At 47.1% G+C, this 14,638-nt stretch overlaps 5 protein-coding genes and 1 long non-coding RNA gene across 9 annotated transcripts; 5 read left to right on the forward strand and 1 right to left on the reverse strand.

The window, feature by feature from the left end:
* Window positions 1-300: 300 nt before the first annotated feature.
* LOC117579920 lies at window positions 301-1,643 on the forward strand. Of its 3 annotated transcripts, XR_004573527.1 has the most exons (5): window positions 301-448; window positions 538-881; window positions 950-1,052; window positions 1,138-1,247; window positions 1,314-1,643. It is a non-coding gene; the product is annotated as an uncharacterized LOC117579920 (long non-coding RNA). The 3 variants fall into 3 exon arrangements; XR_004573528.1 differs by having other exon boundaries at window positions 929-1,247; XR_004573526.1 differs by having other exon boundaries at window positions 950-1,247.
* Window positions 1,644-2,791: 1,148 nt separating this feature from the next.
* LOC117579912 (putative Dol-P-Glc:Glc(2)Man(9)GlcNAc(2)-PP-Dol alpha-1,2-glucosyltransferase) lies at window positions 2,792-4,946 on the forward strand. Its single transcript, XM_034266048.1, has 4 exons — window positions 2,792-3,034; window positions 3,096-3,566; window positions 3,629-4,554; window positions 4,643-4,946. Exons 1-3 carry the CDS (start codon window positions 2,882-2,884, stop codon window positions 4,352-4,354), a joined length of 1,350 nt encoding a protein of 449 aa, XP_034121939.1. The 5' UTR covers window positions 2,792-2,881; the 3' UTR covers window positions 4,355-4,554; window positions 4,643-4,946.
* LOC117579907 (protein wntless) lies at window positions 4,432-6,850 on the reverse strand. The gene is made up of 2 exons (XM_034266043.1): window positions 5,406-6,850; window positions 4,432-5,341 (listed from the first exon to the last, which is right to left on the reverse strand). Exons 1-2 carry the CDS (start codon window positions 6,712-6,714, stop codon window positions 4,962-4,964), a joined length of 1,689 nt encoding a protein of 562 aa, XP_034121934.1. The 5' UTR covers window positions 6,715-6,850; the 3' UTR covers window positions 4,432-4,961.
* A 91-nt stretch (window positions 6,851-6,941) lies between these two features.
* LOC117579915 lies at window positions 6,942-8,702 on the forward strand. 2 transcript variants are annotated; one of them, XM_034266053.1, is made up of 5 exons: window positions 6,942-7,195; window positions 7,285-7,609; window positions 7,668-7,951; window positions 8,013-8,172; window positions 8,244-8,702. In XM_034266053.1, the coding sequence occupies exons 2-5, from the start codon at window positions 7,297-7,299 to the stop codon at window positions 8,405-8,407; spliced, it is 921 nt and encodes a 306-aa protein (XP_034121944.1). In that variant the 5' UTR covers window positions 6,942-7,195; window positions 7,285-7,296; the 3' UTR covers window positions 8,408-8,702. The 2 variants fall into 2 exon arrangements, with proteins under 2 accessions (XP_034121944.1, XP_034121945.1); XM_034266054.1 differs by lacking the exon at window positions 8,244-8,702 and having other exon boundaries at window positions 8,001-8,027.
* A 261-nt stretch (window positions 8,703-8,963) lies between these two features.
* On the forward strand, window positions 8,964-11,057 carry LOC117579908 (uncharacterized aarF domain-containing protein kinase 5). Its single transcript, XM_034266044.1, has 5 exons — window positions 8,964-9,060; window positions 9,127-9,966; window positions 10,020-10,185; window positions 10,245-10,591; window positions 10,648-11,057. Exons 1-5 carry the CDS (start codon window positions 9,046-9,048, stop codon window positions 10,957-10,959), a joined length of 1,680 nt encoding a protein of 559 aa, XP_034121935.1. The 5' UTR covers window positions 8,964-9,045; the 3' UTR covers window positions 10,960-11,057.
* Window positions 11,058-11,901: 844 nt separating this feature from the next.
* LOC117579911 (inactive ubiquitin carboxyl-terminal hydrolase MINDY-4B) lies at window positions 11,902-14,569 on the forward strand. Its single transcript, XM_034266047.1, has 8 exons — window positions 11,902-12,032; window positions 12,094-12,308; window positions 12,380-12,548; window positions 12,603-12,668; window positions 12,744-12,814; window positions 12,922-13,075; window positions 13,165-13,236; window positions 13,293-14,569. The coding sequence occupies exons 1-8, from the start codon at window positions 11,976-11,978 to the stop codon at window positions 13,857-13,859; spliced, it is 1,371 nt and encodes a 456-aa protein (XP_034121938.1). The 5' UTR covers window positions 11,902-11,975; the 3' UTR covers window positions 13,860-14,569.
* Window positions 14,570-14,638: the final 69 nt, after the last annotated feature.

Genomic DNA, 14,638 nt, shown 5'->3' on the forward strand with positions numbered 1-14,638 from the left:
CTGCACCAAAAATCTTATTTAATCATTGGTAAGTGCACTGTAGCCACTTGGCGCCTTCTTGTTTCAATTGAGCTGACGTTTTGTGGCGGCGAGTCTTTGTCAGACATCAGCAACATCCCCGATATGTAAGTTTTCTATCGATAGTTGACATGCTCGTTTTGCAACACCGTTTTGCATATACCGAGATTAAGTAATATCAATAATAACATATGTATATATTTTTAAAATAATAAGGTATACTTTGGTATATTTTTGAGGGTCTGCCGGTATATTTGATCGATAGTTCCGCGGTCACACTGGTTTCCAAAACAACAAAAGCTGCCGATTTCTCAATTTTATTAAGAAAAACCATTTAAGTAGACAAATTTAAGCATTAAAAACCGAAATAAAACGACAAGCAGTCATGGCGGATGGCGCATCATGTGAATTGCACAACGAGAACAAAGCGGTAAGTACCAAACGAACAGCATGCCTCATTTGCAGTCCCTTGGCTTGGATGATAATTTTAACAATATTATGAATTGGTTCTGTTTGTAGCCCCCAATCATGTGTTGCAAGCATATGTACGACTTATCGAGCGTCCGGTGGCGAGGTCTGCCATTTGGTGGAAGAGTTGAATGGCACGCAATTGAGGGACCACGCGGAACGACAGATGTGCCAAATGAACTGTTTGGCAGCCTGTTGCGGTCGGTAAAAGATGAACGATTCACTTTGCGGCTCCACTTGGGCAAGAGATCCCAGATCTTGGCTTCCATGTCAAAAACGCATGGACAGCCACCACCACATCCCAGACAATGTAGAGTAATACTGCCCTAAAGTGCAGTTCGAAGAGTTCGAGGAGGAGAGAAGGATTAAGCGAGAGACAGGAGATTACAGGGAATGTAAGTATACAAGCGGTACGCATTGATCTAATTGATAGGTAATCTAGTTTGTGTTTCTAACTCCACAGTAAACCATTGAAGAGACTGCCAGCATTGTGAAGAAAGATCGCATCTCCTTCAGACGACTGCAGAGTTGTCTGAGCATTCACGAGGATGCCATCGTTGCGCAGAGTAAGTCGCCTATGCGTTCGAGTTCCTCAACGATGCTTTCTACTGATGCTCGGCCCCGATTGCTTTGACTTCAACTTTGTCACAGGCATGCGTGAATGGTCTGAGCTCGACCGGATGGCTTTCGCAGCCTGTGGGTCCACAGGCCTAGATGATTGAGCAAGGATTCGTCAAGCTCTTCACTGAGGCACTGAGAAGGTAAAGTGTATGTTCACACTTCCGACAGCACTTTTTATACCTGTTCTCGTTTTATGTTTTTGTCAGATAATCGAAACCGTTGTTATCATGGAGCTGAAGGAATCGTCTGCTGCTGCACTCTAATAGAGTTGGCCGATGGGGCCCGGTCCTGCAATCGGTATCAAATCACAATGTTGAGCTAACCATTTGACGGTAGTCCAGCTAAATCGCTAATGCCCCCCCACTGCAACCATTTTCCCGCAGAGGATCGATGAAGGCGATGAGCGACTCCTACTTGTCTGCCGTCTAGATTTCATGTTCTCCATCGAAGTGAACGATTTCCAATCTGAAAGCGAGGACGACTCTGATTGGAGCGCAGGTTAAAATTGTATACCAATAAAAGTGTAGCATACTTTTGGACTGATTCGATTCATTTAAAATATTGAAGCATCGTTTGGGGGCTGCTTTGATTGCAAAAAGAGTGGCATACATTCAGGCTGAAAGCATGCCTTTTAGAAAATTGCGTAAAACAGCCATATCCCGCAGTCCTTGAAGTCCTTGATGGATTGAAATGATACAGGAGACTCTCCCGCTCAAGCGGACTTGTAGCATGTCCTGATCCGACAGGATACAGGCAAGTTACAGCGTTATTTAGACATCACTTAAAAAATATCCTTTAAATGGCATTATCCTTAATGTCCTTGCAACCGATGGGACAGGAGGCGATCACGACTACAATGACTCGTGGCATGTCCTGATCCGACAGGAAACAGCCATGTTATAGCGTTGTATAGATTAAATTTAAAAACATCCTTAAAATGGCGTTATCCTTAATGTCCTTGCATCCGAAAGGATTGAAAACGATCCGGGCAATGTCCCGATTGCAAGGAGGTATGGCATGTCCTGATCGTCCTTCAAATAAAGGATAAAACAACAAAACAAATATGTCCTGTTGTTTTTGTCAATTTATGTTGTTGTTGTTGTACAACAAGAGAGTGTTTGTTGTCATTTGCACAGTGGCGACACCGCGATCATGACGGCCACTTCTGAAAGTTGGGGCGCCACTGTGTACAAAAAATATTTCCGAAAATTTAAATTTTTAGACCGAGCACCAGGCCAACAGAAATCAGCAGCAAGTAGCTGGTTTTTACTTTTTTCACTGTGTCAAAAGCTGGCTGCCATGAAACCGGAACTAAAAGTATGCCACTATATTTTGGTGACATTTCTTAGTTACTTTCACAAAAATCTTGTAGCATACTTTTAGTTACTTTCCAACTGAAAAAAAAAATAAATCCTAAAAATTCTTGGCCATTTGTACGAGGAAAAGTGTATTCCTGTGATCGGATGAATATTCCTGGAAAAGTTCTTGTCTTTATCAAATCCAACCCCATCCCAAAAAATACATATTTCTTTTATCAATTTTATTCAGAAAGAAAATTCGAGTTTATTTTATAATCAAACATTAAAAAGATTACATATTTTATACATATACATACATACATATAAAGATTACATATATTTTTGAGGGTCGTGCGGTATATTTTATCGATAAATCCGCGGTCACACTGATTGCCGGTGCAGTTAAGAAAAGAACAAAACAAAAACTTCAACAAATTCAATCGAAGGAGCCAGTCCCCCTGGCTGCAGGACTAATCATGAGCGGATCCTGGAAACTGGTACTGCCCATGGGCTTTGTGATGTACTCGCTGCCTCTGTTCCTGCGCGTCAACGGTACTTCCAACTACATCATAGATGAGGAGTTTCACATTCCGCAGGGGCTGGCATTTTGCCGAAAGCAGTTTGACGTGGTAAGTGGCGGGGACAGAGACTAGTTCATTCTGATACTTACTGCCGCAATCTCATTTTTAGTGGGATCCAAAGATAACGACGTTTCCCGGCCTATATCTGATTGCACTCGTCTTGAATCCATTCAACTACTGCACGGTGACGGGCCTTCGCTTGCTGAGTCTCATCGGTGCGGGCATCAACATTATGCTGCTCTACAGGATACGACGTCGAACGTTGGCCGGCACAGGCGGCAATTCCTATGCGGCGCACGAGGCAATAACCCTATCGGTGTTGCCGCCACTGTACTTTTTCAGTCATTTGTATTACACGGATACCCTCTCGCTGACCATGGTCCTGATGTTCTATCACTTCTGGCAGCATGAGGCGCACCTGCCTGCGGCTGTCTTCGGTGCCGCCAGTGTGCTGATGCGACAAACGAACATTGTGTGGGTGTGCATGGGCACCGGCATCACTGTGCTGGAAACGCTGGTAAAGCAGTGCGCCAAGCGGCGTGCAGTGCACAAGGGACAAGTACGATTGCTAGGAGTAGATGTAGGTAGAGCAGTGCAGAGATTAATTGGAGAGATTAATTAGACTCTATCTTACCTTTGCAGATGTGGCTGCAGCTACTGGGCAGTCCACAGTTGCTGTTCAGCTGTGTGTTGAGCATTTTGGCCAAGTGCTGCTTCTACATATCCGTCATACTGCCCTTTGTGGGATTCCTCTGCATCAACGGTGCCATTGTCGTAGGAGACAAGAGCGCGCACGAGGCTTCACTCAATCTGCCGCAGATTTTCTACTTTGCCATATTTGCCGCTGTCTTTGCTGTATCCAACACATTACGCCAGCTCCGTCCTGCCGTGGAGTTGTTGCGCCGCAATAGAATATTTGCCCTTCTGGCTCTTGTCTTGATACTTGTGGTGATTCACCTCAACACGGTTGTGCATCCGTACCTGTTGGCCGATAATCGTCACTACATTTTCTATGTGTGGAGCCGCCTGTATGGTCGGTACTGGTGGTTCCGCTATGCCATGGCGCCCGCCTATCTGTTTGCCATGACAGTGCTCTACTGCGGGCTGAGTCACATGCCCGACAGCTTTAAGCTGATGTTTGCGCTGAGCCTTGTGCTGGTTCTGTGCTTCCAGCGACTCCTCGAGCTACGCTACTTTCTAGTGCCCTACGTGCTCTTCCGGCTGAACACGCGACACACACGCAAAGGCTACTCGGAGTGGCTGGAGCTGGGCGCACATTTGCTGCTAAATGTAGCCACTTTCTATGTTTATTTTACCAAAGAGTTTTACTGGCAGGACTACAGCACACCGCAGAGAATCATATGGTAGAAGCAGAACCCCACACCATTCCCGAACTTTCCATACGATGACTAAGGATTAGGCTGCATTTATCACACTTGAAATCATTTAGCCTTTTTTAATATTGCTTTTTATTCGTTGCATCGCTACTTGAGTAAGAAAATTGCTCTACGTTTTTCAGTTACAAAATATGGAGGGGCAAAGGAATTCTACGCATAGTTATGGGTGTGGTATGTATATAGATATTGTATAAATATAAATACAAAAATTGTTAAAAAGTTATCTTGATAAATATTTATGAATATAAAAATCTTACAGGCTATTAAAAATGGACTCAAAAGATAATACTGACTGCCGAGGCAAACACAAAGGAGGAAATTCAACATTCAAATCGATTGGAAAACACTTTGAGCTTGCTTGAGAAATAGCTACCGAAGGTGGTCTATGTGGTATTTGATAATGATAAAGTTAATTAATTAATAATGCTGATACAGATTGTTAAGTGCGAAACTAGGCAAGAAATGCTACATACACACTCCACTCTCTCTCTCTCTCTCTCTCTCTACTGCTAATAAACTGAGCGTTACAGCCACAGCAGCTCTTTGCTTGGCACACAACTTAATGGAAATGGAATCCTCTACTCAAATGCCACCTTGCGCGTGAAGGAGGTAAGCGAGGATATCTCACTGGGATTGGAGTCGGAGGGCAAATTGCTAAACTCGATCTCCTCACTGGCTGCGGATGCCACAATGTTTTCGTTCGACTGCGTGGTCTCGTCACTGTGATGCATTGTTGGCCACTGCTTGTGGCTGGGTGCGTACAGAATGAGCAGCGCAAAGATGTAAATGTTCCACATGCCGTAGACGCCAGTCAAGAAGGCCGAGGTCAGCTGAATCTCCACGTCTTCATTCCATTTCCACTGGCCCTCCGCCATTTGGCCCATGATGAAGCCAGTTACGGTGAGAGCGGCGCAGAGCAGTGTGGCCAGCATAAGGAATTTGAAGCGATAGATGAGTCCTGAATGGATAATAGTCAGATTTTATGTTGGTTCTATAATTTATTCTAAGTTGCAGTTACTCACCCTCGTAGTGCAGGCGACGCGCTTGAGACATTGATGGCAATGAGGTGCGCTTGTCGCCAATGTTCTTGAACACCTTCGATATCATGTAGCAGAGAAACAGAAAGTAAACAGCCGCCGAGACACCCGCTAGAAGAATAAAGCTCATGGCCACCTTGGCGCCCAGTGGGGTCGTCCAGATGGAGTAAAATGGATTACGCAGCTGCACACCGCGCTCGGAAATGTCAAAGACAAACAGCGAGATGCAGCCAACGACGACGGCCGAGAGATGTTTCCAGTAGCGTGAACGAATGGTGGACTTGTTGGGGGAGTCTTGGATCAGCATATGCTCGCCGGCAAAGACCAGCCAGAACGAGAGCAACATGGCGTAGAAGATGCCCTGGCGAATGTCGCTCAGCAGCAGCATGTAGGGCATCTCGATGGAGAGCGACAGGTACTCCAGCGGCAAGTTTAGGAATGTCAGTGCGCCGCCGAGATAGAGCAGCATGTACTCCAGCAGGGCTGGAGATCTCTGCAGCAGATGAACCCTGCGCCAGAACCACACCATGATGCCCACCACAAAGGGAAAGAGGAAGGTCTTCAGCATCAGCCAGACGTGGGTGAAGCCACCGTTCTGGTGGATCGCAGTCAGCGTGAGGTCGTGCATGTGTCCGAACTGGAGGTTCATCTGCTTGGGCGTGTCCAGCGGGAAGCGTAGATTCAGCAGATAGAAACTGTGATGCAGGGCCCCCAGTTCAAAGAGTGGAATCATGTCGCAGGTGTAGAGCGTCTCCGAGGCACCGATGTGAGCGGCAACGCAGTCCAGATAGCGATGCTCCACGCCATGAGCGTACAGCTTCCAAGCGTGATCGGGATCGCCCTTGTTGCGGTAGGCCAGGCGCATGTCGATCGTCAGCTGCAGCTCCTTTGGGGGTTCGCGTAGCTCCGAGGAAGAGTCATAGCCGAACTCGACTTGCAGCACGCCAATGAGATTCTGTTGCCAGCGCGAGTAGTCCAGCACGCGACTGTCGCGCGGCAGTGGCATCTGGAAGACATGCACAATCTGGTTGGCCAGCTTCATCGAGTCCTGTTCCACCTCCTCGCGTGTCACCTGGGTGCAGGCTCCTTCGCCACGCGAGTACAAAAAGAAGCTGGTGTCGTTCTGACGCGCATTGTTCTCCCTGCACAGAGAGCCAAGTACGTTGGTATGGCCGGCGGGTACGGGCGCGTACAGCCCACCCAGCAGGAAGCACAACACTTGACACAGCAGCAAGCTGCCCACCAATATGGACAGTTTGCGGCCGCTCAAGTTCTCGAGTATGGTTCCCGACATTCTGGATTGTGACTAAGGCGAAGACTAATGGCGACTCGAGCTAGTGCGCTAATGACAGCCTCCTCCTTTGATAAGGTAAACAATTTGTTGCACGCTAAAAAAAACTTCAAACGCACCGACAAACAAAGCGGCGGCGGCGGCGGCGGTGTTCGTATACAGAATAGCGATGGCCGAATAATCGATAGTAGGCAGCCATCGACAAGCGATATGCAGATGCATCGATGTGCAAACAGCTGTCCCAGCTACAGTAGTTAGTTAATAAAGATTGTTGTTTGTTGTTGATAAGAAACTATTAAAATTCGACATATAAGTGGCAGCAGATGGTCATAGGAGCGCCTGGAATAAGTGAATAATACACTCGGGTAAAAAGTTTACTACATTTGTGAGTGGGTACAGAGTAAATTCTCAGGCGATAGGCGAGAGAAAAGCGAAGCCAAAAGGTTCGATTATTGCTCGCTTTTTTTGCTCACTCGGCTAAAAGGTAAAATATCAAAGAATCCATTGTTCTTTCCTTGGAAAGTGCTCAATTAATGTGCTTGATGACTTTTTATTAATGATAATTTCTTTTAGCGCTTTCCGAAAATGCCGCCAAAGAGGAAATCCCGCAATAGCGCTTGCCCTGGAAAAAGAGGGAAACCGAATGCGTATCACAATTGGGATAGTTATGCCGAGGAAGATAGTTCCGGCTCGGATTTTGAGAGGGTGATGATTGGGAAAAGACCGCGAAATACAAGCGCCTGGGAGCAGTCCACAAGTGTGTTAAAAGAGCAGATTTCTGCGGGAAGCGAGCAGCATAATCTCACAGAGACTCCGCCAACGGCTGCTACCGACTTTGATTCAGGCGTGGGACAGTTGCTTTCGCTCAACAACATTCTATACAATAATGTGTTGAAGGGTAAGTCTTTGCTATTTGCATTTCCAGCCATTTACATAACAAATTTCCACATTTAAAGAGATTCTGGACCGCCTGAAGAACATACAGAAGACGCAGGCAGCTATGGAGGCATGGCAGAAAGATAGAGGCGAGGAGATCTGCGCAAGACTCGAAAAGATTGAAAGTGATCTGGAGGCATTGCAGAGGGATCCCCACAGGAAGACAGGGGCCGTAACATCAGACGCCATTACGAACAGTGGCCATTGGCCCACGAAAGTAATTCCGCTTAATCCATTTACTCTAGGCTCCGAACTGGAAGAACTCGAAAAAAAACTGCTAGACGAAGAAACTCTTAAATTAATGGTCAGTACACCACTGATATATAAAACCACGTAATATAAAAATGGTACAGTATCTCAAATAGGTTAGAGAATTTGAAAAATTAACTGCCACAAACTACGACAAATACGTTCGGATGTGCTGGCGTAAAGTATTTGTGGATGAGCTGGCGGAGAAGTATTGCTGGAGAGGAACTACGACAAAGAAGTGCATTAGGCCACTCTGCGTTACCCTGGCCATTCGAAGTGAGAGTTCACTTTAAGCATACAATTATTTGCAAATAATTATTTGTATTTGTTGTCCCGCTCTCTTACAGGTGCGAGTAGAGCTAAATATCCGGAATATGATGATGCCATTTTCGACAGGTCTTCGCAGAAGTTCTTCCAATATGCACATGACCGGATTATAAAACAAGCAAACTATGAGCCAAGAGCCAAGAAAGTGAATCAAGACGATCCTTTGGCCATTTCAAATCCCTGAAAATTCTTAGACTACGCGGGGAAACCAAGAACACTGCTTGGGGTTGGAATATAAGTTTTAAATTTAAGTGTAGTTGAAGCAGATGTAAGCAGCTGCGTTGATCTAAGCGAATCTATATTCTGATCCCGCAGAGCGTCAGAACGCCATGTGCGGCAGAGCCAGATTGAAGTATTTTTATAAACGTCCCTACTTTAACACTAACTTTACTTGCAGAAAATACATATTCATAAACATTTCCAAATACGCGAACATCAAAGACAATTCGTTTTTACGAAATAGAAGAAATATACAAGATTTAAATATATACATATTAAATAAACGGTACTTACAGCATGTGTGCAGCACTGCTTGCATTCTCCTTGGCGGTGCATCTGGATTGCTTAGGCACGGCATCCGGCCAAGAAGGCTGTTGTTTGACTGCGGAGGGATATGCGGTTTTGGCAGAATTATATTGCTTCACTCGCACTATCCACTGTTTGACCGTTTTGGTTACATATGTACGTACATTTTACATTTTCGCGCAAACTAGACTGAAACTGTGCAGATGTTGCCGGACCGTCGCAACTTTCACAGCTGTTCGGCAAACAATAATAACAGGTGTCCACGGGGAACCTTTAAACTTTCCAACCTGCGGAAACATGCGACAAATTCTTGTAAGCACATTAAATAAACACAACAGCGAAATTCCTGCTGATTCTGCGTATTTTATGGACCCTTAGCGATTGCAGCAACTCCTACACTTGGGCAGCAGGTTTCGTGTTAGACGATTTGGCAGCCAAAATCAAGTTACACAGAGCACTGGGAGGAGAAAATTTCCCATTGGACGGGTGGGCCTGATACTAGCCGGTGTGGGTGCGATTGGCTATGATGGCATTGTCAACGAGTTTACCTACTGCGGGGCATCGGTGCGCTTTGTCCGCTCTCTAAAAACAGCCGGACTAATTGCGGCGGATTATCTGTTGCTGAGCGAGAACGATGCCGAGTACGACCCAAAGCTGAAGGCACTGCACCAGAAGAGTGCCGAGCGGCTGCTGGAGACGTGTCTGCTCAATGGTGGCCTCTACATAAAGGTGGGCCAGGGCTTTGCGGCTATCAATCACATTCTGCCGGTTGAGTACACCAGCACACTGTCCAAGCTGCAGGACAAATGTTTGCCGACGACAAAGGCCGATGTGCGTAAAGTGTTCCACAAAGACTTTGGCCAGCTGCCCGAGCAGATCTATAAGGATTTCAACTACGAACCAGTGGCTGCAGCCAGCCTGGCGCAAGTCTTCCAGGCGAAGCTGCCGAGTGGCGAGCAGGTGGCCGTCAAGGTGCAGTACAGCGATCTGCAGAAGCGTTTCATCAGCGACCTGGGCACCATCATGTTCCTGCAGGACATTGTCGAGTTCTTCTTCAAGGACTACAACTTTGGCTGGATTATGAGGGATGTGCGCAAGAATCTGGTCCAGGAAATGAACTTTGTGCAGGAGGGCCACAACGCCGAGCGCTGTGCCAACGATATGAAGAAGTTCAAGTATGTGCATGTGCCAAAGGTCTACTGGCCGTACACCAAGACGGTGAGCTTGCTATTTATCCCGTCAGAATGCTGCAACTAAAGTCTTTGCATTAGCGCGTGCTCACCCTTGAATGGATGGATGGTTGCAAGATCAGCGATCTGGAGGCAATTGCTGAACAAAAACTGAGCGTGAAGGACATCGATGTGAAGCTCTTCAACACATTTGCCGAGCAAATCTTCTACACCGGTTTCGTGCACGCCGATCCGCATCCCGGCAACAGTGGGTATCGCTCCAGCAAGTCCACAGAAACTGCTTATTCCCTCCACCCTCTCTTATAGTTTTTGTGCGCCGAAATGAAAGCAGTGGCAGAGCTGACATTATACTGCTTGATCATGGCCTGTACGAGGAGCTGCCAGCTGAGGTGCGTGGCCCGCTGTGCGAGTTCTGGGAGGCGACAGTGTTGCGCAACGAAACAAAGATGCAGGCAGCAGCCGAGAAGATTGGCATCGTGGATCACATGCGCTTTGCCGAGGTGCTCTTCCAGCAGCCCATTCGCGTACGGGGTGGCAGAATACGCAGCAAACTGTCCGAGGAGGACATCCTGCACATGCAGGAGCTGGCAAGGAAGAACTTCGAGTCGATTATGGGCACTCTGAAGGAAATGCCGCGCAGCATGCTGTTTGTGGTAAGCGAAACTCTTTTCTAGCTGTCATTTCTAACCCATTTAATGTGATTTCATAGGTGCGCAACCTGAACACCGTGCGCGCCATTAGCCACCAGCATGGCGATGTGGTGAATCGGCCACATGTCATGGCCCGCTATGCCCAACGTTGTCTCTACATGCAGCACGGTCGCACGTCGCCGTTGCAGTACTTCCGCTGGATGTGCCGTCGTGTGTACTTTGAGTATTGCCTGTGGGCAACCTCCTTGAGGCTGCGGCTCATAAATATGTACTTTAATGCTCTCTACCTCGTGGGACGTGCACCGGCGTCGGCTAGGACGGTTATGCGCCATATGCTTAACCAGCCCGATGGCATACCGATTCCAAGCTGAAACAGCGGCCGATTTTTGTAATTGTTTCAACCTTAAGTTAAGCAGCAAAGTGTGTAGGGTTTATTGTGTATTAAATTGGGTCTTTTGTATAAGTTAAAGCGTGTGTAATGAGTGCTTTGGAGTACCCTGTTCTGAGAGCCAATTAAATGTCAATCCAAGTTAACACATTTCCCGAGAGCTACTTAGCAACTGACAACGCCACGTCGCTCCTTCATTTACTGCCGTTGCTGTTCGGCTGTGCATGTCAGGGTCTGCACTTTAATGCATTGCAGATGACATGCCCAAGGTCAGGCACCGCCACTTTCACTTCCATTGAGGCCCGCCCAGAAATTCAACAAATCAATCGCCGTGTCTAAATTTTAAAATTTCTCAGCCAAAAGTAATGCGGTGGCCAGTGAAATCCCCCACATCCCCATGCCACCGAGTGTTAACACGGCTGCACACGTGTTCTTGCCTCAAAATGGGCGTCAACTACATATTTCCGGTTGTGTGGAGCGCCCTGACAAGCTGCAACATGCCAAAAAATTGCTTCAAAATATATTCCACACATGGCCATGCCCACTGCCAGTCTTGGTCTTCTCCGTAACACTTTCACCCTGAGGGGTTTCGTGTGCCGCACACAGAACTAAATTCAATTCAATTTCATTTAAAGTTACTTTCGCTGACTGACAGACAAGCGAACGACCCTCCGCCCAAGCTAATCCATGGCCCAGCACAGTGGGGCAAACGAACTGCAGCAGAGTCCCGCAGCCTAGTGCCAGTTAGTAGGACAATCCTGATGTGCTTGCTGCCCACTGTCTGGCATTGCCGTGAGTGCCGACTGACTGGTTGGCTGCTTGTTTCGTTGCGCATACAAACCCGGCTAAATATGAAATTAAAAATCCATTCTGAAGTGTGAAATACCTTAAAAGCAGCTGTCTACCAGCAGCTCCAGCTACCGAGAAGTCATTCGTCATCGAGTCGCAGAGCGGAGCAAAGGTCTCGCAGCGGAAACGGAAATCGACCAACGGCACCAAATGAACAAGGAGTTCATCACACAGGGCGGCACGCCCATAACATCCGAATTGGCAACGGTAATTAGGCAGTGTCCTGCCTCCTGTGAGGCCCGTGTTGATGTCTTTCCTCCATATTTAGGATCTGCGCAATCTTATCTTTGGCACCGCAGCCATTCCCATGCGTGCCGAGTGGCTGCAGACGTCCTTTGTCTTTGGTGCACCCAAGGAGGAGCTGGCGTACGGCCTGCGATCGCCTCGGAATGCCACGCGTGGGCTGCTCTCTGTCGTCCAGGGATTTGTGCTCAAGTATTTGCTGTTCGCGCGCAAGACCAGCCGTGTTGCTGCCCTCACTGAGTGCGTTTTTAAAGCGTTCCTTGTGCTTCAACCAGCTGATTCCTGTTCGTTCGCGTGTGTTTTATATACAGCCCTCTCCTAGCCAACGCCGAGATGCAGCGAGAGGCACTCTTCTGTGCCTTGGTGGAGATTCTCCGCACCATTTCGGACAAGGGTAAGGTGATCATGGTGCTGCCATCAGAGGACGAAGTCTTTGTGGATCATACTGCCAGCTACTTTCATGATTCAGTCACCGAGAAGGTGAGTTGTAGCCTGGGCAGAGAGATCGAACTTCCATTCCTTTTACTTTTCCAGCTCTATGTCTTCACCCTGTCGCCCAATGAGGAGTTGGAGCATTTTATGAAGCGAAATTTCAAATACGTAAGACCCAACTTGTTCTTTACCTTATGCTTTGGTTCTCTGTTCCATCAGTTTGGCATTTAATCCGCTTCAAAGTTTTCAGAAGAGGAGACGCCCGGCACTCTGCTGTTTCTTTATAGCGCCGTGCTCACACGTTCCATGGGAAAGTAAGATTTTGCAGCTGAATAGAGAGAGAGTATCAAGATCTCTGTATCAAGTTTATCGTATAAATATTTGCTCCTTTGGCGGTGTATACTTTTTCGTTTCATTGCAGAGTTCGCACGGATCTGGACTCCTCAAAGTCCTCGCCTTTGACAAGCAGCAACCACGAGGAGGGCTCGCTGATGATTGTCACGTTGCTGCTGACGGGACGTGCCACGCCCTACATACACAATGGTGTCGTCAATGTGGGAGATGAGAGTAGCTATGTGTGTAACGAGAAGACGGAGAGCTAGCTGCAGCTTAAGGCTCCACTCACAGGTATCTATTATTCAGTTTTTTTTACGTATATTTGCAGGCGGTACCACAATACGGAGTGCTGAAACGCTGCATGATCGGTCTGCTGCTCTGGGACATTGAATCCACTAGCGTAAGTCGAGGAAACCAATCCAATCTCTCTGTCTACTTTCTTTTTGGTATCTTTAGGCAGCGGTGAATCAATCCAGACAGCCGGGATCACGCCTCAAGACGCCCAACTATCCCATTTGGGTGACGAGCTGCACGGGGCACTACGGCGTGGTGTTCAACCGCAATCCGGATCTGCTGCGCAACTATCACGCAGAGTCGCGCTTCGATGTGAATTATTACAGCTGTTCGGGTCATCAGATACAGATGACCATCGACAATCGCACGTACAATGAGCAGGCATTGGTCATGTTGGAGCGGCAACCAATCACACCGGAGGGTACCTCGATGGCGGGCAAGCCAGCCGGAAAGGATGGAGAAGCGAGTGCAGCTGTGGCTACAGCTGCTGCTGCTCCCAGTCCGGTTGGAGGTGCCGGTACTGCCGGTGGCGGTGTGGGTGCCGCTAGCGGCGGCGGTGTTGGTGGTGCTGCTAGTGGCGCTAGCGGTAGTAGCGATGTGGTCGCCAAGGAGGAGTCAACGCTCAACACGCCGTTGCAGCGTTTGATTCGTACCAAGTGGGAAGAGGCAACTATAAGCTTTCACGTGCAGCCATCGATGTTGAGTTATCTTTTTAGTACCACACAGTAGAGTGCACAGCAGTTCGGATATTAATTATGTTTCGATCCCTGTTAGTCCTTGTCCGCATGTAAGCTTGGTATGTTGTCTCTTGATCTATGATATTAATCATTCACTTTCTTGGCGAATGACCAATGCACCAAACTCAGAACAAATACAGGTTCCCGTAGGGCATCAAAGATGTTAGTTTTCTTCTACTTTCACAGCTAGAATAGAGCATTTTTAGCAAGGTATTAAAATGCTTTTCAATTAAATGTTTACCTTTTGGATAGGCTATAGAAAGGATAGGATTATATTAGTCATAGATTAAAGTAGTGCCCAGTTTAGTGCCATTTGATGTAAGCTTTTTAGATGCTGCACAACTGTCCTGCTGCACTCTTTCCTAGTAGAATCCAGATTGGTACTCTAAAAAGATATAAGCCAGAAAAAATGAACAGCGATGGTAAATACACGTAAAATATTGCAAGTAACTGAATCGGAATGCGAACCAGCTGAATAGTTGAGCAAACATTCAGCAAATCTGCTGGAACGACGAAGGCCTCTCTCTTAACGCACAGAGCGACTGCAGCAAACTCTAAACCAGTTGATTGATGCTGCCGTCTGGAGCCACTAGTCCATAGATAACTCTAATTTGAATATTAGTAAAGATCACCAACACGCTTCGATTGCTACAGTTGCACCTTTCGATTTACATTTAAGATTCATATTTATATAAATAACTTTGTTTCAAATAAATCTTCATGTACTTACTAGAAAGTTGTTACTCAAAAAGACAAACAGGAGGTTGAATG

This window comes from Drosophila guanche, unplaced genomic scaffold (assembly GCF_900245975.1).
Source record: "Drosophila guanche unplaced genomic scaffold, DGUA_6, whole genome shotgun sequence".
NCBI lineage: Eukaryota > Metazoa > Arthropoda > Insecta > Diptera > Drosophilidae > Drosophila > Drosophila guanche.